This window comes from Scardinius erythrophthalmus (assembly GCF_964197995.2).
Source record: "Scardinius erythrophthalmus genome assembly, chromosome: 12".
Taxonomy (NCBI): domain Eukaryota; kingdom Metazoa; phylum Chordata; class Actinopteri; order Cypriniformes; family Leuciscidae; genus Scardinius; species Scardinius erythrophthalmus.
The window spans coordinates 5,435,339-5,459,376 of NC_138232.1; the positions used below are offsets into that span (position 1 = coordinate 5,435,339).

The window sequence follows — 24,038 nt, forward strand, 5'->3', positions numbered from 1 at the left end:
ATAGGCCCTCTGAAAGCACTGACCTTTTCTTTTGCCAAACCAACAACAGATTTCACTTTTGCTGCTACCTTGGGGACAATTATGCATCTGCTTTCCTCCCCCACTTATTTCTTACCTATCTCTATCTCTCACTCTCTCTCTCTCTCTCTCTCTCTCTCTCTCTCTCTCTCTCTCTCTCTCTCTCTCTCTCTCTCTCTCTCTCTCTATTTTCCACATTTGTTGCATTGTGTTAGCGGAAGGTCAGCTGCCTCAGTATGCTTTGAATCATTCTTGTTTCATAGAAAAAGCCTGAGTTTAGGAGGATTGCAGCCTTTGGGAAAAGACTGAGATGTCATCTTTGATATTTTGCAGAAAATGACTCGTTCCTTATGCCTCAGTTAAAGCTTCCTCTGATCTTAAATGAGCACTTCTCCTTTGTATTGCAGGTTTAGCAAACATTTCACCATCCAATGCTCATATATTTGCCCCATTGCAGTTTTAGCCTCTCTTGGTGTATTTGGTACATTTGTACACTATTTAAAATATAATAACTTGTTCCACTTTCCTTTTTTACTAACGTCACCAAGACCTCTTACTTTTTTCAACCCCTCCCCTCATTTCATGATTCAATCATTTCGTAATTAATTTCCATTTCGTTTTTTTGAAATAATGTTGTTACGGAGGTAAAATGCAAACATTGTTTGATGTTGACCTTTTTTTTTTTGCAAGGTTTTACTGTTTTTGAAGGGCAAAAACATTTAATTTAGTTTTGGAGAATTTGTAAAGTCTTTAAATTTGGAGGTTCAACCTCATTTGAAGTATTGTACATGTGGCGTTTCTTATAATTTGGTTGTATTACAAACTTCAGCTTTTAATGTAAATATATTAGATTAGCGTTATTGTTACTTTAATTCATCTGCCTGTTAAATCACGGATTATATATCTGTGACAGATTTGCTCCAACATTACTCCCTCACTAATATCCCAAGCACCTGAGTACTGATGACCCGCATCTGCAGCTCATTCCCACATCTATCACCCTCAGTGTAAAAGCACACACTTCAGTTGCACTTCTTGTCTAGTCTCGACTTGGACCTCAGATATCTTTCCATGCTCTTGGACTGTATATGCACCTACCTCCTGTGAATACCTTCTTACCTTGTTCCTGTATTACATGCATTACCTGCCCTTGTGATCCAACTCCAGTGTCTCTTATGCGTTTTCTCCATTCCCTGTAAGACATTTCAGTTAATTCCTTAAGTTTATTGGCCACAAAAAGGTGTGTGTGGTTGTACTCACCAGTTGAAGTCTCCAACTCGTCTGTCTCCTGTTGTTCCATTGACTACCTTCTACTTAAAGTGTTCACCTCAACCATTTATCATCACTTACCTGTTTGACATTGTCCTGCAAAGAAAGCGCTGTTACTTTCCACCTCTCTCTCTCTGACTCTGTCATATCCTAACCATATCTTAAGCCGCTTTCAGACCGGAGGAACCTTTTTCACAGTTCCTAGAACTATTGGCTAAAGTACCCGGATGTCGGCGTGTTCGCACCGCAGGAACTAGGAACGATTTTAGTTCTAGGAACTCCATTTGGAGGAACTAATTTAGGTCCTACTTCAGAGTAGGGTCTAAACCAGCACTATAGGAACTACCCGTGACATTAGTGTACGCTGACTGACCGAACGCACGCGGAACACCAGCACCCGCCATTTTTTAAACAGCTAGAATGTAAACGCACAGATTATAGCCTATATATTACTCCAGAAACTAACTATACAAACATGGAAAACAGTGATAGATGGGTCTCTAAACCTTAAATGCTGAAGAGAAAATCCAACGCAACTTTGAGGGGACCAAGCCAAACATGATTATGTTTATCTGCCCAGCTAGCAACACTGGACATCAACCACACGGCATAGGCTAATAACCTTTTTTTCATATACTGTCTACTTTCTATAACAGTTCTATCTAATAACATATTAAACAGTACTGTTAGACAGATCTAACTAATAAACACAGAGAATGCGAGCATTGTTTGCTCTGGCGTTCTCAGCGCTGCCAAAATAAAGGTCCATCGCGCCGTCAAAATAAAAGTCACTGTGCTTGCGTCACTCCCTTACCCCTCCTACCAGTTCCTGGCCACTTGGCCAGTGCGAATGCAAACAGCAAAACCAAGTTTGGGGGAGAGTAGTTCTTAGAACTGTTTAGAAGTGGACAGTTCCTAGAACTAAGTTCCTGTATCTACTTGGTCGGAAAGCGGCTTTTGACTTGTTACTACTAAAGTGCATTTTTCCTTACACATGTTGATGTGCTTATAGTGTACCGAGTAAACGGCTTTTACACAAACTAATGTTGTTCATGTGGTGCTGTCATTAACAAATATCAGACCGTTTTGTTGTTTGAATTGTGCATCCTTCAAAAGCTTGATAATATCTGAGGATAACCAAGGCTTTATTAAATCCTCTGTAACAGGGTTTTGGTAATCCACAAGAAAAGCTGGGCTAGATACAGCTGTTATTTTCTATTTCCTTTTATTTTATCAAATGGAGGCCCTCACCGGGTTATTTAAAGGTAATAAGTGCAATGCATCTACAACAAGAAGCCTTTTCATTGGTCCGCAAGACTTACTACACAGCTGCACGTGGTCTGCCAGTACTTCTGGATCACTTCCATTCTCTTTTCTCCCCTATCACAGATAAAGTGTCATTTGACCTACTTTTTTTTTACAAATAAACCGAATTCCTCTCTTTTCTCTCTCATTGCTGCTCCGATAGTTATAGTGATTGAGAGAGAGGGTGTGAGTGTGAATTACTTCTATCTCCACCATGTCAAATCCAGGGGATGTGGAGTTTTCATTTTTTTTGTAGTACCACCACACCTTTTTGCTTAAGACTGGCTTTTTTCATCTTCTCGTCTCAACCCAATCCTCAAATCTTCTGAGTGTTGAAATTGTGTCTGGATAAGCTGAATGACAAAAACATTTGATAAAGCAAGAAAAGTACTTTTTTTGTGTATGTGCCCATGGTCTTTATGGCCTTCATGAGTTCAAGTTGCAGTACTCTGGAAATCGTGTCAGCTTGAAACATTGCATTCGCAATCCATTTTACTTCTGTCATTTGTCGTAGTGAAAGGTCAGTAAAACTGTTGTTCAACTAGAAACAAAGGACTTAAAGCTCCACTGTATTTGGACGGGGAAAATAAAAGTTCACCCTTCAGAACATCCCATATGAAACGGCAACTTTTTTCTTGTTGAATATTTTATGTAACTTTTAAATGCATTATAGAAGGAAATAGTTTGTGAATGACATTTCATGTTGATTTAGCCTTACTAAACCTGATTTAATATCTCAACAGTGTTATTTTCTATATTTTCAGTTTTCATTTTTATTTTAGTTTGTTTAGATACTGTTTTTTCCCTATATTTTATTTGTTTGCTTAAAAAAAATATATTGTTACATACCTTTTAATTTATCTTTTTCAATGTTTCTTTACTTCAACTTATTTTATTTTAGTTAGTTGCCAAGGAAACATTTCTTAGTTTTCGTTTTCATTTAATATTTATTTTCCAGATTCATTTAAATGAATAAAGAAAAGGAGAATACCAACACTGTCTCTTTTATTTGTTTGATTTTTAACAAGCTGTCACGTACCACTGAACACATCAAGATGTTGTTGAGATTACAATTGTGTTCAGAACACTTTCTTTCTAAATTGAATCACTGATTATGTGTATTGAAATATATGTAAAATGAAAGTGTTCTCATCCTCAAGAGTCAGTAAAGAACAAAATAATGTGTGTTTGCTGAGAATTACATCACTGTTCAAGATCTAATTATGTCTGAAGAACATAAATCTGCAATATTGATATTTATTACGCTTGTGCATTTGTTGAAGGCAGACAGGTGATTTATCTCAATGTGTGAGTGTACCTTGCACCTTCTCTTGCTCTCCGTTCCTCTAAGCTCCCTGACAGAACGTCATTAGAGTTGTGGTTCCATGCATTCTTCATGAGAGATGCCCGCTGGAGCCATTAGCTAATTATGGTCATGATTTGATCATTTATGGATTAGTGCACAAGGCTCAGTGTTAACTATACATTGCATGCTGTCTTGCCTGCGTTATAGACTTCAGTTTCTAATATTTATTGTTTTATATATAAATAACATTGGATCTGTGTGCCGTCTTGCACATGTTTGATGTGGAAATCATCTGGACAGGTTAATGCACACTAAATATTACCTTTGGACAGGTACCCACTGTTTGCCTTTTTGCTCTGTATACACCTGGATTGACCCCTGAGAGCTCTTTTAATTATATGCTGGTGGAAATTTTGCATTAAGCCTCGAGATTTGAAACTTGAATGAAAATGGCAGAAGCAGGATGGATGTTTTGAGGAAATGTATCTTAAGAGAAAGCTTTAGGTATCCACTGTACGCATATAAAACATTTATATTTTGTCATTCACCAGACACTCTTATCCAAAGTGACTTACAAAAGAGGAACATCAGAAGCAATTTATCATTAGAACCAAGAGCCACATTGTGAAACATTAATATAATTTAAAATAACTGTTTTTCTATTTGAATATATTTTAAAATGTATTCCTGTGATGGCAAAGCTGAATTACTCCAGTCTTCAGTGTCACATGATCCTTCAGAAATCATTCTAATATGCTGATTTGCTGCTCAAGAAACATTTCTTATTATTATTATCAATGTTAAAAACAGTTGCACTGCCTAATATTTTTGTAGAAACCATGATGCTTGATTTCCAGATTCTTTAATTAATAGACAGTTCAAAAGAACAGCATTTATTTAAAATATTTATTTAAAAGCATTTATTAAAAATCTTGTTACTGTTACTTGTAACCAATTTAACGCATCCTTTAATAAAAAATCTTGCTTTTGAATGGTGAAAATGAAATGTAGCTTTTCTTTTATATTTTGTAGCAAACAATACATAAAACATATTATTTCGCAATTCGTTAAAACAAGTTAATGTGAACAAGTGAATTTTAAATGTTTGTTACTTTTCTATTCATTCAACTTACCTTTGCTGAATAAATATTGTTGGTTTTTATGACAAATGACTTGTGATGCTCTTAATTTGAAAGTCATTTTTGGATAAAAGGGTCTGCTAAGTGAATAATTGTAAATGTACTTACTGATAAATGCAGTCTCTCTTTTTAATAAAGTATTCATGTAGAACTACCCAGTGCATCTAACACCGTATCAGCCCTGTAAGTTACGACAGTGTGACAAACTAGATTGTTCTCATTACAAAAGCGATCTACATAGCAAGTTGCTTGATATGCATGCACTCTACTTACAGTACCTTTTTTAGGAGTAACATGAGTAATAGGAGTAATAATGTAACATGTTAAACTTTAAAATGTGACACTCCTGTCATTGCCTTCGACCTCTACTATTGTTCTTTTCACAAGCTAGAAAATGCAATGGCGTTGAAAGATTGGATAACGTACATTCTGCTGGTGTCATCTTTTCCCTTGGGTTTACGCTTCTCACTCTAGATACCTATGAAGAGAAATCACTAACATCAAACCAGAGGAAGAAGAAAGAGAGAGACAAAAACAGCATCCTGCCCCAAAACAGGATAAATGTCTCCCAGAATTCCCATTTTCCCTCCTGGCCTCACAACAATTGGCCAGAGTTTGATAAATGACAAGCCTACAGGACCAATGACAGTTTTGTTGCTCAGGGATATTTTTATACCCAGTAGGGTTTTTAATGATAGATAGCCTCTGGTATGAAAGGCCTGCCTCCTTTTTTCCTTTTGTCCTATTTGTTCTGTCACAATCTAAAATTAGCTAATGTGATGGCAGATAACCAACACTTTGCTTCTACCTCAATCTCTTTCAGTTACATACATTTTTTGATGTCTAAATTTAGTGAAAAGCAAAAGAGATGCTTTTTTTTTTTTTTGTAAAAGCTCTTTTTTTTCCTTTTCTCAAATGAGATCTCTTTACTATATCAGTTATATCAGCTTAGATGAAGAGTTGTTCAGTGGAAGGATGCTTCTCAGAGATTTCATGTTTCTCAATGTCTCAAACTGCACAAAAATGGTTCTAAGATACAAAATTCTGCAATAACAAGGCCAGAAATCCCAATATAAACTCAAACATTCCTCGTCAAATTCTTGTTATAGTAAAATAAACATCTGAAATGAAAATGTTGAAACGAATCCTGAAATGTCCAAGAGCAATCGCTGAACAATACAATGTTGTTTTTTGATTAGTTGTCCATACCAAAGTTTCTCAGCTGAAGTTTTTATTGTGTTGGTGTCTGTGACCTCATCATTAGTAGATGATCTCAGGCACATCCAACACGGCAACCAGCAAAAGGTTAGCGCTTTGTTGGTGTTTGCACCACCGAGTGTATCTGTTAACACTAATAGAAGACACACGTGTGTGTGTGTGTGTGTGTGTGTGTGTGTGTGTGTGTGTGAGAGAGAGAGAGAGCAGAGAGGCTACTAAAAAATTGTGTGTGTGCGGGTATGTCTGGATCGATATCACTACACACTATGTTTTTAGCCCTTGTCAGTTGCATGATGCACCGTGTCCAACGAAGTGTAAGGTTCCAGTTGAACCATTGTATCATGACTGTGTGTGTGTGTCCTAAAGTGCTGTAAACCCCAGGCTCGTGATGCTCTCCATGCCAGCACTGAAGCAGAACAGAGCAATGGGCGATGTTCCAGTTGTAGGTCATTATCCCCTACACCATACACCCTGATTCCTGCCAAGTGCACTTCCCTTTCACTGACTAATACACTCTACTAAGTAATCTTGATGCCACCATCTAGTCGAGAGAATATTTCTTACCCTTTGTTTTTGGCTCTTATTTATAGTTTTATATATAGGATTATTCTTGGATGTTTAAAATGAAGTTAATTTAATTTAAAATAATAATTGATTTTAACTTAATTTGATTAAAGAGGGGGGGGGGGGATACATGAAAAGGGCATGAAAACACTTCTTGAAAACGTACAGCGAGCTCCTCTTTAGATTAACTGATTGCTTTTCAAATTAAATGACATGAAGATTGTGACAAGGTAAAGACTTGGCTATATTGTTATTGTTTGTTGTTCCTTTAGATACAGTAACAACACTTTTCCAATGGGCGATGAACATGCGTGACTTGTATAATGCTAGCTTGGTGTGTTTAGAGATGAATTGTTATGGTATTTGCTGCTACAGCACATATTGATACTGTAGGGAGTGAATGAATGTAGAATGAATAGTAAAATGTGGTGATTCATGCTGTCATGTGGGGTAGTAAAGAGATTTTGACCAAATCAAAATGACAAGTCTCTATCTTCAATTCCAAGTCAAGTCGCAAGTAAATTTTTTTGAGAGTCCAAGACAACCATTGTACGTGTTTCTGTAAACTCTTTTTCCATTTGTTCTTACAAACTGAGTTACAAGTCAAAATGATCGATCCGTAGAAGGCCACACGATACTATTATAGACAGAATTAAAGGTAGAAGGAAGATGACCATTTCCTTATCCAGAAAGTGCACTTGGACTTCTTCTATTCTTTCTCTCTCAGTATTTCCTTTGTAACTCTGTCATTCTATCTGATCTTCCTCCTTCTGCTCTGACGCCCTTCAGTACGTTCCCCAGAAAACCCCTATGGAGTTTCATCGGACACGTCTAATTTTCAACTTTACGAGTGCAGCTTCTGTTTTCATTTTCACCCAAGGTGGATCCATCTTGATTGTTATCCGTAAACGTCTTGCCTGTCGCTGTGATTTGAGTGCCTCAGCTTGGCTTTCAGCGGCTGTCCCTGTGTGAAAGCATACGGACAACCTCAAATAACCGGCTGACAAAATCGCTCGTGGCTCACTCTCAAGGGCCCAGGACTACACTTCCCTCTGTGAGGTTGAAGAGTTCAGCTGGAAACATTTTATAGCAGCAGCATAGGCGAGAGTGTCCAATTGCTCTCAAGGGAGCAGTAACAGGGACTACTTAAGCAGCAACGGACTTCTGCCCACCATAACAGTTAAAAGAAGCCAAGATATCTCTACCAAACTGGCAAGACAAATCTCTGTAGGTGTCAAGATGACAAGTGGTGGTTGATATAAGCAAATATATCTTATATCAATTTTGGTCGATGACAATATAAATTGCACTAAATGTGCTTTACAAAGAAATGTGACTGACTGACTGAAGTATTTTTCTTTTCTTTATTTATCCATTGGAGTCAGGCTTAACACTCATTTAAATATATTTTCTTTCTTTTTTCCTTGATTTTTTATTTCATTTTTTGAAGTCAGTGTACATTGCAGTGGAGAAATTGTTTCAATCTTTGCTTCGTAGAAGCATTATGTGGTAGATCACATTATGAAATAAATGTTTTTCTCCAAAACACGCTGGCCATAATTATTGGCTGCCTGTCATTAAATACTTTTTGTAGTTTATAGTTTTCTTCTATAATGCATGATGAGTTTGGATAACAACTGGCAAGAGATCAGAGACCATTCCTCCATGCAGAATCTCTCCAGATCCTTCAGATTCACAAGTTCTTGTTGGTGCTTCTTCTCTTCAGTTCAGCCCACTCATTTTCTATAGGGTTCAGTTTAAGGGATTGGGACGGTCATGGCAGAAGCTTCATTTTGTGCTCAGTTACCCATTTTTGTGTTGATTTTGCTGTTTGTTTTGGACCGTTGTCCTGATGGAAGATCCAACCACGGCCCATTATACGATTTCTAGCAGAGGTTTTATTTTTTATCTGGTATATGCTAGAATCCATAATAACCATGTATCTGAACAAGATGTCCCGGACCTCCAGCAAAAAAATTGTCCCACAACATATAAGATCCAGCAGTATATTTAACCGTAGGCATACTTTTTATCCCTGTTTGCACCAAACACATCTGGTGGGTTTGCTGCCAAAAAGCCCTTTTTTTGTTTCATCTGACCATAGGATCCGGTTCCTTTTGAAGTTCCAGTCCTGTCTGACAACTGAATATTCTGAAGTTTATTTTTGGAGGAGCGAGGAGGATTTTTCTTGAAACCCTCCCAAACAACATGTGGTGATGTAGGGTTTTTTAGGCTTTCTGACCCCCAAGACTCAAGTACTCTCTGCAATTCTCCATCTGTGATCCTTTGAGAGGCCATTCAAACTTTCCTCCTCACTGTGCATTAAGGCAATATAGACACAGGTCCTCTTCCTGGCAGATTGGTGACATCTTTAGTTGATTGGAACTTCTTAATTATTGCCCTGATGGTCAAAATTGGGATTTTCAATTTTTTTAAGCTATTTTCTTATAGCCACTTTCTTTTTGTGATGCTCAACAATCTTTTGATGTACATCAGAACTATATTCTCTGGTTTTATTCATTGTGATGGATAGGGCTGACTTCTAATAGTCGAGGATTCGACGATTCGATTCGGAGAGGTCTGATTCGACTATGAACCTCATAGTCGAATACATGGGCGTCAGTTTGGTTTGAAATGTGCTGGGGACAGAGATGCATTCGCATTTTCAGAAGGGCTGGGTACCATTTTTATTTTATTTTTTCAGGTCATGTTTTGAAAGACAATGTCCTGTAGCTTACTAATGTAAATAAATAAAAATGTATTCAAAAATCTGCTTCACATTTTCAGCAGGGCTGCGGAGCGGCTGTGAGTTGACTCCACACGGTTCTCATGTGCGTTAAAAAGCTTTACATGGTTTAATGTACCTAAACAATGATCACCAAATTCCCCTCTCATGTTGCTCCACATAACCACTTAAAATGATTAAAAAAAATCGAACCCAGAGTCCAATTATTATGGACGTTATCTGATATTAAGCGTTTCTGCTTCACATTTTCAGCAGGGCTGCGGAGTGGCTGTGAGTTGACTCCACACGGTTCTCATGTGCGTTAAAAAGCTGACTCCACACGGTTCTCATGTGCGTTAAAAAGCTGACTCCACACGGTTCTCATGTGCGTTAAAAAGCTGACTCCACACGGTTCTCATGTGCGTTAAAAAGCTTTACGTTGTTTAATGTACCTAAATAACGATTACCAAATTTCCCTCTCATATTGCTCCTCATAACCACTGAAAATGGTCAAAAAATCAAACCCAGAGTCCAATTATTATGGACGTTAACTGATATTAAGCGTTTCTGCTTCACATTTTCAGCAGGGCTGCGGAGCGGCTGTGAGTTGACTCCACGCGGTTCTCATGGGCGTGAAAAAGCTTTACGTGGTTTAATGTACCTAAACAACCATCACCAAATTTCTCTCTCATATTGCTCCTCATGTTTATGAAATGTTATGATATATGTGTGATATATATGTTTTTTAGCTCTTTTGTTTGAAATGGAAAAAATCTAGCTGCTATCTAAAAAAAAAAAAAAAAAGAAAAAAAAAGGCTATAAGTCGACTACGGCAAAATCTAACGAATCAGATTCGACTATGAAAATCCTTAGTCGAAAACAGCCCTAGTGATGGATGATTAAGGGAATTTGGCCTTTGTGTTTCCTCATATTTAAACTCCTGTGAACCAAGAAGTTATAGCTAGACAATTTCATGTTCCTAGTCACCCCCCCAAAAAAAAGAATAAACAATGCAGATTAATTTTTTACAGCCATTTTTGATCATATTTATGCCATTAATTCTGACCACAACTGTATGCATGTGTGTGTACAAAAGATATAATTTCATGATGAAAATAAATATAAACAGGAATATTACTCCTTACGCCTGTCAGCTTTCCATTTCTGTCAGTCGAGTCAAATGTAATATATTTGCGATAATAAAATGGAGAGTATATGTGTGTTATCCTGCTTGTGAACTCTGAACCTCTGTTTATTTCATTTAAGACTTCTCATGCAACATTGATGAACTGTACTCTAACTTCTTCGCGTTTGTCCCAGGTACGTGCTTTTATCCGGGTCACGGCACCAATGTAACCAATGTAAGTTTGCCTCGTTGCACGCTGCCAGTAGGGTGCCGCTATTGTGCCCCTCTTCTCAGCCACCTGTTCCTGTCATGAATCTGGACGTGAGCCGGCAATAAGAGGGCCAAGGCTACTGTAAATTTGGAGCAAACAGGTCCTCTGTCCCAACACAACTCGTAATTTGACACAAATCTTTTGACCTAGAGCTAAATTTACTTGTTACTTGAGTATAAATGGAGCTTGAGTTGAAATAGTCTTTCTCTGCTTCTGAAAATACTGACACAAATGCACCAATTTAGACAGTTCCTTTTTTGTTTTAAAAGGTTCCACATTCATACACATGTCTGCAGTCTGTCAACTGAGATTCATTATTCCGTACCATTTCGCAGGAAATATGAAACTTTTCCAGACATGGAAACGTGTATCTATTTAAAATGTATTTTTAGACAGTATTGGACATTTTTGCATCTCCCTTTATCTTTCTACCTTCTCTTCTTTCTTCTTCCTCTCCCTTGTTAGTCTAGCTGTGATCTCACCAGGCAATTTGACCACCTTTGGATCTTTTCAGTCCATTCTTTTTAGATGCTAATAATAAATAGCCAGACTACAATCAATTTGAGACAACCTGAGTATAATTCAACTACTTGGCCACTGAGGGAGACTTTATTAGGAACTGATAAAAGGCCATCCTTTGTTGCAAAATGTAGTATAATAAGAAGCAGAAGAATCCTTTTTCTTTTAAAATCCATTCTGAAATGCAGATTTCAGAATTTCAAATAACCGTATAGTAATTCAAATGCCAAGATGCCCAGTTTCAGAAAGCAACATTCAAGTGCCAAATGGCAAAATAAACATAACAAATTGGACCAGCATTCTTAAAATCTGCATGCACAGCGGCCACAAAACTATCTGGAAAGACTATGAATTATGAACAAATATCATTGTATCAAGTGACAAGTTTTTATAAACAAAGACCTCATTTAAAGCAGTTAAAAAAATAAGTTTTACAAAAAGTTAAAAATTAAGTTAAAGTACTTAGACCTTTGTAGTTTCTCAAACATTAGTGAAACATGTTCAGAGTTTATGTGATGAACTTGTGATTTCATATATTTATTAAAAATCACTGCTCATCACCAGTTATTAAAGTTAAATGGCATTTAAAAAGTTCTGCGAAAATTCATGCAGAATTTTATTCTTGTAGATGCCACTTGGTTTACTTGGTTCTAATGCAATTTCATAAATGTGGCTTAAATGGACAGTTCACATCAAAATTAAAATTCTGTCATCATTTACTCACCCTTATGTTGTTCCAGACCTGTTTGACTATCTTTCTTCTGTAGAGTGCAAAAGAAGATATTTTGAAAAATGTCCATACAATTAAAGTCAGTGGGGTCCAATGTTGTTTGGACACCAACATTATTCAAAATATCTTTTGTGTTCTGCAGACGAGTGTTAGTCATACTGGTTTGAAACGACATGAGGGTGAGTAAATGATGACAGAATTTTCATTTTTCAGGTGAACTATTCCTTAAAGTGTCCAAATACTTCTTGGGTCCACTGTATGTTTTCAAAACACATCCTTATTGGAATATTAATTGGATGTCTGTTCTGTTAAAAGGCAATTGGTGGGATCCCTATTTACATATGCATTTACCCTTGATTTAAATAGTCACCATCAGTTCTTCTGTAACCAATCGGCAAACATATAGTGAAGCAGAGAGTGTGAGCTGCAATTCTTAACCACAGATGAAGTTGTATCTATTGGATTTGCCATTGGCCGATTCACTGATTTGCATTAAGGTGCCCAACCGTGGCGTCTTCATTCTGATAATGACACTTCAATTATTGATTTTCCACTTATCAGATTATCACAGTCTCTGGGGTTTGCGACACTGTCCACTGTCTGCTTGAAAATAGCTGTGAGAGCTCATGGAAAGAGGGAATCGGAAGTAAAAGCTGGCGCGATTTCAAAGGGCCATGGCAAATTGCGGCATACAGCCAGTGGGTCTTGTTGACTCTACGCCAATCACGTGTCATTTGGCGCGACAAGCAGGGCGAGGCTGTTTCTGCTCTGATTGAGATCATGCATGTGTGAAAAGTAATAATGAGGGCTTCGGAGAGGAGGAAAGGACATGGATAGTGTCACATCATGAAGGTCCATTACACATCCAGGACAGCAAACATATGGGGCCTGACGGAAGTACCCAACTGTCTCCCATCCTGCCTCTCTGCCATAAAAACATCCATTCCATTCCTTTTACACTTTCACATATACACCCTGGATGAGGTGAGAAGGGAATTGGGGAATTTACTGTGCTTGAATGTGTCAAATGGACCACAGCACAGATCCATGTGCTCTTGGGACCCCTATGAAAAGTATGTATGCGTTTATAATGGGACGGCCCATCTGCAGCCTGTCATTGGGGGGAGGGCATCAGGCACGCATCTTCTCTCACTCGCAGCTGCTCCAAATGAAATGTTTGCAGCTGACACATTACCATTTCCTCCAAAACAGGGCCGTATAGTGGACCTCTGATATAAAAAGGCAAACTGTGTGGGTTTTTATTTAGTTTTATGTAAATTGAAGTCCCAGATGTATCTGGTTTTTACACATTTATTTATTTGTTTGAAAAAAAGTATAAATACTCAAGCTTGCATCATCACAAATTTTTATTTGCAGTGTTTCGGTCAGCTGACCTTCCTCAGGTTTACACACAAAAGTATTAACCAAGCTGAGAAGTCACTACAAACTGACTCACTGTGTGTTTCATAAGTCATTTTGGATGTGACTCAAAATGTAATGTCCGAGTGGGTGAATTGTTTACTTAGCAATTAGTCTGTCCATTTCCCTCTCAGGTTATTTGCGGATCAGTTGTGAACATGATACGTGGGAATTATCTCATTCACAGTGTAATCAACCAATGTAGTCCTATCATGTGACTTTTCGCATGCATTTTCCAATTCTTCCCCTCACATTCACGCTACAGGACCTCAATTTCTCAATTTAAAACTCTGAGGTTGGTAAGATTACATTAAAAAACGTAATAGTGTAAAATGTTATTACAATTTAAAATGTTTTAATAATAATTTATTCATGTGATGCAAAGCTGAATTTTCAGCATCATTACTCCAGTCTTCAGTGTCACATGATCCTTTAGAAATCATTCTAATATGCTGATTTGCTGCACAAGAAACATTTCTTATTATTATCAGTGTTGAAATAGTTGTGCTGCTTGATTGTTTTGTGGGAACTGATTTCCCCCAGCATTCTTTGAATAGAATGTTCAAAAGAACATCTTTTGTTTGAAATTGAATGAACAACATTATAAAAGTCTGTATTTCTTCTGATACATTTTATTGGACCTTGCTGAGTAAAAACATTAATGTCTTAAAAGAAATCTACTGAAAACCACATTTTTTTTTAATGGTAGTGTATTCGTAAAGTTTTTTTTTTATACTGTCTGAATATATTTTTGCGGATCCACAAAGCGATACTGATCTATGATATACTGTATGCTGTCACACCTATTGAGGCTATTTCCTCACTTCCTTTTTATTCCTCCCTGTGTTTTTCCTCTCAGCGTATTAGCTCTTCCATGGTACATTGCAGATTACCGCCCTTGCCTGGCTCAATGGTAAATAAGTACTTTATTGTTCCCGGGATAAAACTGCCAGGCAGAAATGAGGAATGCCGCGACTTTATCAGACTGAGCAGCAGAGGGCCCAAAGTACAAAGACCTGCCATAATTGCATATTAAAGTGACAACTTGCAGAGTTTTTGCTATTTGTCATGTTGGGGATCATATTATGATGGCGGGAATGTGACATTTAGTGCAAAGAGCTCCCTGTGGAAATACTCAGAGGGAATAATGACTTTCACCGGCAAGTCCTCTTGGTACTTTGCAGTCACGCGCAGAAGAATCCTCTCAGAGAAAATGAGTTGAAATTGCTGCACAAGGGCCAGGCGTCTCAAAGATTGATGTGAATTGCACGCCATTCTAAAACTGCTTCTTAGATGTTTGAACCGATAAATCTTCCAATCAAGGGCATATAGACATAAATGAATTCACATAACATCTCTTCATATTAACACAGAGATGACAGCTGTCAACCAAGCGGCACTGAAGCGATACCTTATCAGGTTGCCTTGTGTGGCCCCTGTGAAGATGCTTTACAGACTGTTGCGCTGTCCTAGAAGAAAAATAATGGATCTGTCTTGTCGTTGGTCTCGAAAACCATGTGTTGGTTATTAGTTGATGTCAACAACATTAAATCACCAGCAGTGTAGCTGTGATTCGGTGAAGCTTCTGAGGACTCTATTTTGACGGCACATTTGCTGATAGCTGAGAAAGACTCTCATATTGCTATCGATTTTAGCAAAGGAGATCGCCAAGTGCTGCGTTTTACTCCAGAAGCCATTTTCATTCTGCAGTAAGTATTGAGAGAAATCTTCATCGCCATTGATCTGTGTTTATCTGTGCCCACAGTTCTAGGAAAAATAATTATCATCCAAATAGTGTTGCCCTTGAGAATGCGTAAGTATTTCTCAAATATATATATAAAAAGACTATAAGTAATATTTTGATTCACCCCAGAACTCATAAGAAACGAAACGTACAGTGAATGTGAGTGTCTCCAATGGATTGGGACTCCTGGAAATAATTGAAATCAGGTAATACCATTAAAGCAATTTAGAGGCTACATGTTTTTAATCTGTTTTCCTGCGAGAGCTGCGGCAACATCGCATTCTTCGTGATGTAAACATTCATTTCCATTTGACATCCTCATGCAAAGTCCCACCGCAAGACTCTGCCAATCACAGCCATGTTTGTAGTGTTGTCATGCTTGTGCTGGCTGATTTATCAAGAGTGATTTGTGCATCCAACAGTCCACCTGGAATAAAACGTGTTGAATTATTTATCATGGAACCATTACATCCGATTTCTCATTAGCTCAGCTTAAGACAGTGTAATTTACTGAAGCGGCCGATGGTGTGATTGAGGACACTCGTATTGACCGTGGTAGTAAGGCTGATTGCATGCTTGTAGGTTCGGTCTAAATTGCCTCTTGGTTCAAAGGCCTCGTTTTGCCCGAACATATATATTGGCAATCATCAACGGTAGGGAATATATAGATGTCTGCTCGGAATACCTGATGGAAAATGCACGTGGGCCGATAGGGGTGAATATGAAATGCAATCAGGCGAGTTCACTACCAGCCCGCTGTTTAGGGGGCCTTCGCTAGATTGGATCAGTGTGCGGAATTGATTGGCCTCATCCCAGGGCTCAAGGTTGTGTTGATTGATAGATGTGATGCGCCCGGGTCTTGTGGTCATGTCTTAGATAATACTTGTGATGAATAGGGTGTTATGGCAATGGCTTCTTCTGCCCACCTAGCAAATTATGCACTGTAATTTAGCACAGCCAGGCAGAAAGGTGTCGGGAAAATTGGGACTGATTTTGACCTACATATGTGATGTTTTAACCTAGCCCTTAACATATGCACATAGCTTGACGTATGTATACCATCTGGATCCAAAAAGCCTGGTTCTGCATTGGCGGGCATTCCGAAGTAGCTGCAGGGCTCGCAAAATTTCAAAATCGCTGGTAGCCCTTCGGGCAGGCACTCTTTAGATTTAGGTAGCCCAAAATGAATTTTACTAGCCCAAGTAAAAAGACAATTTTTTATGTAGAAAATTGGTTAGGAGTCAAAACATGAATCAAAAACTTTTTCAAAACACAAATATCAACAACTGGATATAAAATAATCCAATTAAAATTATCAATACAAATATGCATCTGGTAAAAACTGAACTGAAATTTGTGTGACCAGTATGGAAAAAAAAGGTAACACTTTAGTTTAGGGTCTAATGCTCACTATTAACTAGTTTCATTAACATGCAGATGGCAGGGTTTTATCATCACTGAGGTCCCGAATGTGAGGTAGGCTTGTTAGGGGTGTTCGGGGGCTCCCCTGAGAAATTTTTTATGTTTTTGATGTGCATTTTAAGATGTTTTGAAGGTAAAAAAAATTGGATAACAATAGCTTTAAAACCATGTCAGCAGACAGTAGATTATTTGTCAATACCTGCTCTCACTTCTTATACATCACTCTTTCTTTTTCTCTCATCTTGCCCCCTAAATCTGAACTTTTTTAATTTACTGAAGGCTACAAATTGTATTATATTAATTCTCAACATGTACACATTCATTATTAATTTTATGCCTAACATGATGAAAACGGCTTTGTTAATGCTTCTTGTCCCCTCACAGTGACAGTAAACTAATTATTACATTACATGAGTCACGTTAACTTACATAGGCCTATTTTCAGTTCAAAATGGTGAAATTCAACACAAGTATATTTGTTTCAAACGAAGTCATTTGCCTGATTATTTTTGTCATTTGTTTCACATTTATGACCTAAAAAACTGTCAAATGTGAAATGTTTAGTTTAGCTACTTACATCTTATCTCGCACTTGACTGTAAACTGAAGCGTCAGTCGCTCTGCTCAAATAGAGAGCCTAAGTCCCTCCCCTTCCGGTGGACCACCATGGGACCTTATTTCGGAAAAATATTGTATGGTAGTCAATGGCGCGAGACAACAAATATTTTGATCTCGTTTGAATTGTGCCCTGAATTACACATATGATGTTTGTCGATTTAAAAAATACATTTTAAAGTCAAGAAAGTCGCAGTTTGATGCAAAACTGTTGAGGTATAAGACTGTGAAAATACGTAATTACAAAGACTTCAAACCCAAGAGGCGCACATGTGACGTCATACCTTTTCTCTCAATGAATGAAGCTAACTTTACTGAAGCTAAAAAGTCTGTCTTTTTATCTATATTCTTACGTTATAATCGTAACGTTACGCTGTCATGCCTGAGTGTTTTGTACCAGATACGAGCAACAGATCTTGCTCGTTGTTTCGATTCCCGGGGTGCGAGACGAGAGATGTTGTTCATTGAGCGATTTTCACTTAAAACTAAATGTTACTCTTCTGTTTTATGACAAACTGCGACTTCTTGACTTTCATAATTATCTTTTAAATTGACAAACATCATATGTGTAATTCAGGGCACAGTTCAGACGGAATAAAAAGGTAAGTTGTCTCTCGCCATTGACTACCATACATACTTTTTCCGAAATAAGGTCCCATGAGCCGGAAGCGTAGGGGCGGGACTTAGGCTCTCTATTCGTGCTCAGCAGCTTCTGTGAACATAAATCCCGCCTACTTTGATTTGATTGGTCATCTCAAATATTCTGACATTGACGAGCAGTGACGGACCAATGAGACTCAGATGAACACACACACACACACACACACACACACACACACACACACCCTTTCCTCTCTTTCTGACGTGTGCTCTGCTCGGCGCTGCTGCGGATTGAAGATGAAGAACGTGCTGAATCTGATTATAACAAGACTGACGCGAACACTATTTCAGATAGCCCGTCGGGCAGGCCGGTTATGCATTTTGGAAGCCCGACTAGAAAACACAATAGCCCCGGGACGTCGGGCAGGTGATTTTGCGAGCCCTGAGCCGTGTGTTCTGATGAAATAACATTTTTGCGAGCAGCATATATTGAGTATAGTAGATTTTTGGATGTCACAGCTTAGATTTGTCCCTAGCGAAAGGAGCTGCATATGCACACAGTTTCTGAAATGTTTCTAAGGCCTTTGAGTCACCTAGCCATGAACAGGCCAGCACTATAATTGTTGTAAAAATACCATTGAATAGCCAGCGTTTTGATTGATTACCTTTTAACCGACATGAATAAGTTGAAGTCTTTTGTGGGAATATTTAAATAACTTGAAATTAATTACCATAATTTATATTTAAAAAAAAGCCACCTTTGGGCCTTTAGCTTAACTAAAAATCATGATTTTTTGTATCCTCTAAAGCCCTGCACTCTTTCTTCTTTCTAACGCAGTGCCGTTGTTAATAGAGACTTGTACAAAAGCACTAATAAGGCTGCACATTGTCTCGTAAAATTGGAGTAAAACAGATGAAAAGGTGTCTGCAGAATCATTTCATAAATAGTGTCTCAGCACTTACAATTTCAATGTGGTTTTTTATAGCAGGCAGTTAGCCAGTTATGTGCTGTATTCTGCTTACAAAGGCACAAAAGGCCATAACATGATTGTGTAAAATGACAGTGTAGCCTTCAGTGTGTGAAAAGAGAATGAGAAACTGAACATCAAAACATCCTTTTCATTTAGAGGAAGAGAAAGAGGAGGAGGAGGAGGAGGGGGGGGGGGTTCTATTCTATTCTATTCTATTCTATTCTATTCTATTCTATTCTATTCTATTCTATTCTATTCTATTCTATTCTATTGCTTCCAGTTAAGTTTCTCTGAGTTTGTTTGACCTATTGTACATGGTTTTCCTCTTATAGGTTCCTTCATGATGGTGAATGCTTCAGGTCGTGCATCAGGTCAGAAGGCCCACCTGCTTCTCCCCACACTAAAAGAGAATGACACCCACTGCATAGACTTCCACTACTCCTTGTCCAGCCGGGATGGGACAAGTCCCGGAACCCTGAATGTCTACATAAAAGTGGATGGTGGACCACAGGGGAATCCCATCTGGAATGCCTCAGCACCCGTCACTGAAGGCTGGGTGAAGGCTGAACTCGCCATCAGCACCTTTTGGCCCAACTCCTACCAGGTAAGCATGATGCTAACAATGCCGGAGTCATGGGGTTTTTCATGGGTTTCTTCTGGTTTAAATAAAGAACATTTTTTGCTCTTAAGCACTAACAATGGAAGTGGAGCAAATAATTGCCCTCTTCTCTTGGTCATGATTAGCAAGACAACTAACTTTTTTCTTTTTAGCAAGATGGAGCCCTATAGCAAGCACAGTTAAATGTACTGCAGATTTTTTCCCCTTGGCCACTGAAATCGACTAAAGTTTATTTTCTGCCTTATATTTGTGGTGAATGGCTCCAATTGAACTGCAGAGTGGGGCAGTAGATTGCTCTCTACTCCAATTACCACTGCAATCTCTGTCCCCTAATCTCATCCACAAATGGCCCTGGTGAATAAGCTTTTAGCTGTTAATTTTAGATCTGTCTTTTTGCTTATTACCTCTCACTCTCTCGCCCCCTCCTTTTTTTTCTCTTTTGATTCTTTACACCCAGATCTCTCTCTCTCTGCCTCTTATCCTCCTCTTCCTTCTGTCTATAGATTCACCCATCAATCTGTGGATTGAAATACCCTCATAAGATTAGCAGTGTAATTGAATTAACTAATGAGAAGAGCAAATATTTAGCCTGTGCTGGGAATACTGAACTTCACTTGGCAAACAGCAGACCAATATTTGCTAAAGGCAATATTTGCTGAGGGCATCTGTTTGATCAGCAGGCAATATCAGAGTTTTTTTTGTGTGTGTGTGTGTGTGTGTGTGTGTGTGTGCTTTTGGGGTGAATCTCACAAAGAGTAAATATGATCAATAAGTATATATAACACTAATATACATTTATTTATTTAGTATATTGTTAGTAATTGCATATTATAAATATTATAATTTCATTTAAAACGCAAAAGTGGTTTTAACGATTTACCTGTCACAATTATCTGGACTTATTCATCTTTAGTTTCACTTTCATGGACTTTCACGCTGCATCTCAATTCGCCTACTTATACTACCCCTAAAAGTATGTCTCTTTTTGTGAAGAGAAAATAGATACTTTTGAGTGTGTAGCAAAAGAGTACACAAGCTTTGGGACATACTATCACGTCATACAATTGCGTCTTTAACAGTTGCTCTCTGTCGCATCCTGTCAAAATAAACTGGCCTGTCAATCATCTTGTCACAGTTAAGGTCCTCCACATTTCATTTCATTTCATTTCCAACTTATCGGAGAGAAATGCAGAGGCATGTTGATCTGCAGCTGCGGGTCTTTCATGCAGAAAACTCTCCTCATATTAATGCATAATGATGCATTTAAAAGTAAATGGTCAAACAGATCTTTATAAAAGTCCACATTGTTCTTGCAGATGAAATATAATATTTTTTATCAGGTTAAACTTTGATTAGTCACTCAAACCTTTATCTAAACCTCTCACCGTCGGTCGCGCATGTTTTTTTAACACTTTTTACTCGTGTTTGCAGTTCCTCCTCCAAAGCGCAATGGGTTGTGGACAATATCACACCGGAAATAGTAGACCATCCGGGGACTTCTGGCATACTCTTTTCAACATACTATGCTTTGGGACACACTTATTTTAATCTTACATACTGTTTAGGATGGATAGTATGGACATTGAGACGCAGGGTCAGTTTGTTTTCATTCATCACACAAGTTCCTTTGTTGATTTTCCCGCCACTCATCAGTTGTCATGGACACTCATCAGATCATCACACCTGTTTGTCATCTCCTCATTATCACTGTGTATTTAAGTTTCTCACCTTTACTCTGTGTTTGTCAGTTGTTGTTTTTGTGTGTGCGCGCACTCGTTCTCGTTCTCGTTCTCGTTCTCGTTCTCGTTCTCGTTCTCGTTCTCTTCATTAAAAAAAAAAAATTGTTTATAGAAACCTTTTTGAACTGCCATTCATCTTCATGACATTAGCCCAGTTCATTAAAGGCTGTTTACTTTACCATGTGAGTATGGCAAGCCATTTCAACATTTAATCCTTAAAACCTGTATCTATTTTCATACTACTAGTACTTATTTTTTAGGTACTAGTGCCTATTCGTTAGATACTAATGCTTATTCTTTAGGTACTAGTGCCTTTTTTAAAGATACAAGTTCTTATTTATTAGGTACTAGTACTTATTTCAATAGTGACTAGTATTTAATTATACCTAACTTGTTAAGAAAAAATAGAACTAGTGCTTATTTTTTAGTTACTAGTAACATTTTAGATCAACAATATCCTTACCTTAAAAGATACTAGTACTATTAAAATAATCAGTATGCAAATAATGTTGAATATTAATGAACCAACAACATATTAACAAGAGATGACACAGGAAATGGACTGAATTGCAGAAGGCCGTTTTTATAACAATATAATAATAGCCTACCTTTTTATTGGTATTAGAGTAAATATATATAATGAATAGGCATATGTAATATAGTGCATATATACTCTTATTTTGACATGACTCTCATTCTCAGACGCAGATTCATTTTCCAAATTTTTGATTGTAAGGAGTTATTGTATGAATGCTCACCAAAAATCCCAATCTCTGGATATTGTGGTTGTTTGGCTGGTATGTATGAACTGGTTTTTGGATCTACTATACTGTTGTTTGAATTTTATTATTGGCAGTTAAGTCTTTATTATAGCCTACTGTACATTCAAAACAAATGTCATATTAAACATATATCTTTCCTTGTGTTCATGCTAACCAATTAGCTCTAGATAAACCAACAGAGCCAGTTACTTACGAAAAATCAATCTTCTATAGCCTTAGTTTAGCCTGAATTACCATATGAACTCTGATTGGATGGTTGAGAGTATACTCATGTTAATGTAATGATCTGTTAAAAGATCTCTAAATATTTTCTTACTAGTTCCTTATGAGGTTGAAGATATCTGCAAATTAATATATACTAGTAGCTATTCTGTTTTAATATCATAATTTATGACTAGTAATTATTCCAATATTGAATAGTATCTTTTTAAATATTACTATGTATTCATTAGATGCTAGTACTTATTTATTGTATACAATTACTTTTCATTCTATACTAGTACCTATTTAATAGATACTAGTAGTTATTCGTTAGGTACTAGTACTTATTATACACTAGTATCTTTTTTAACTAGTAACATTTCTTATCCTAGTCACAACTGTTTTTTTTTTTACTCATCTTTTATGACTAGTCAGAACGACACTGCAGAGTTCAATTAAAAATCTTACTAGTAAAATAAAAAATCTTCCTAGTAACATTTTGAATAAATACTAGTATCTAATAAATAGATACTAGTATCTATTGAATAAGTAAAAACGGGTAATGTCATACTTTCTAGTTGTGCTATCGTGGCGTAATAATCTGTTTGGTTGTAAAACGTATTAACTGAGTGAAATGAAATCGAATATATCGTCCTGTGGAATGATTCATTCACAGACAGCTTACGAAGATGTTTAACTAATAAAGATCTTCATCGCTGGCAAACAATATGATGCATTTAAAGATTTGCTCTCACTTGACTGTACTGGAGGTCCACGGCCACTTCATCCAACGCTCTTGATGTCCTTAAATCTTCCTGTTAAGACTCCGAGTCGAGTGTGAATTGAAATCGCTTCAGACGATTCAATTGACTCAAAAGAGTGATTCATTTGGGAATTGAGCACCGCTCAAGCCCAGAAAAAAGATACAGCGCGCTTGGAATAAACTACGCATTTAACACATATTGCATTAAAATAAAGTAACGAGAGGAACGTCGCCCAACGTAACAAAGTAAAAGTACAGTTTTTTCATTAGAAATGTACTCGAGTTAAAGTAAAAGTACCCACATTCAAATCTACAGTACTCTTAAAAGTACAATTTTTCCAAAAAAATACTCAAGTAAATGTAACGAAGTTAATGTACTTCGTTACTACGCACCTCTGTGTCTATGAATAAGTACTAGTATCTATTTAATAGGTACTAGTATGCAATGACTAAGTACTAGTATCTATTGAATAAGTACTAGTATCTAGGTAATAGTACCTAATGACTAACTACTAGTATCTATTGAACAGGTACTATCTAGTAATAGGTACTAGTATCTAAAAAATAAGTACTAGTACCTAATGAATAACTACTAGGCACAGTTGGAATATATACAGTACTAGTCAGAACTGAATAGATGATATCTGAATGACAGATCCCCATAGAAGTCAATAGCAAAAATTTGAAATGTGTTACTGTGAGATTCACACTTGTTCCCTGTTTGTGGTCAGCGAACGGCATTTAAAGTTTTAAAAGGACTCTCTTCTCTTGCTGAGTTGAACTTAATAAATTGCCTGTTAAATATCGAGAACTAATATCTACTAGAAAATCTGCCCCTGGGAGCATAAACTATACTGAAAAATATCCCACTAAGAGTTTGATTAGAGCAACGAATTTGCCAGATAAGTGGCCAATTTTGCCAAAACGAATCTCTGGATTAATTGACTCGTTTCCTGCCGTGATGCATTTTAAAT

The 24,038-nt window shown here is 37.4% G+C and overlaps 1 protein-coding gene across 1 annotated transcript in view; it reads left to right on the forward strand.

Moving 5' to 3' along the window:
* The window catches only part of ptprt (protein tyrosine phosphatase receptor type T), a gene marked incomplete at its 5' end in the record, with an annotated part of 249,208 nt that overhangs the window by 63,759 nt on the left and 161,411 nt on the right, over window positions 1-24,038 (forward strand). The window contains one exon of the mRNA XM_081380101.1: window positions 19,293-19,564. Coding sequence (XP_081236227.1) covers window positions 19,293-19,564 — 272 coding nt within the window. The remainder of the gene's footprint in view (window positions 1-19,292; window positions 19,565-24,038) is intronic.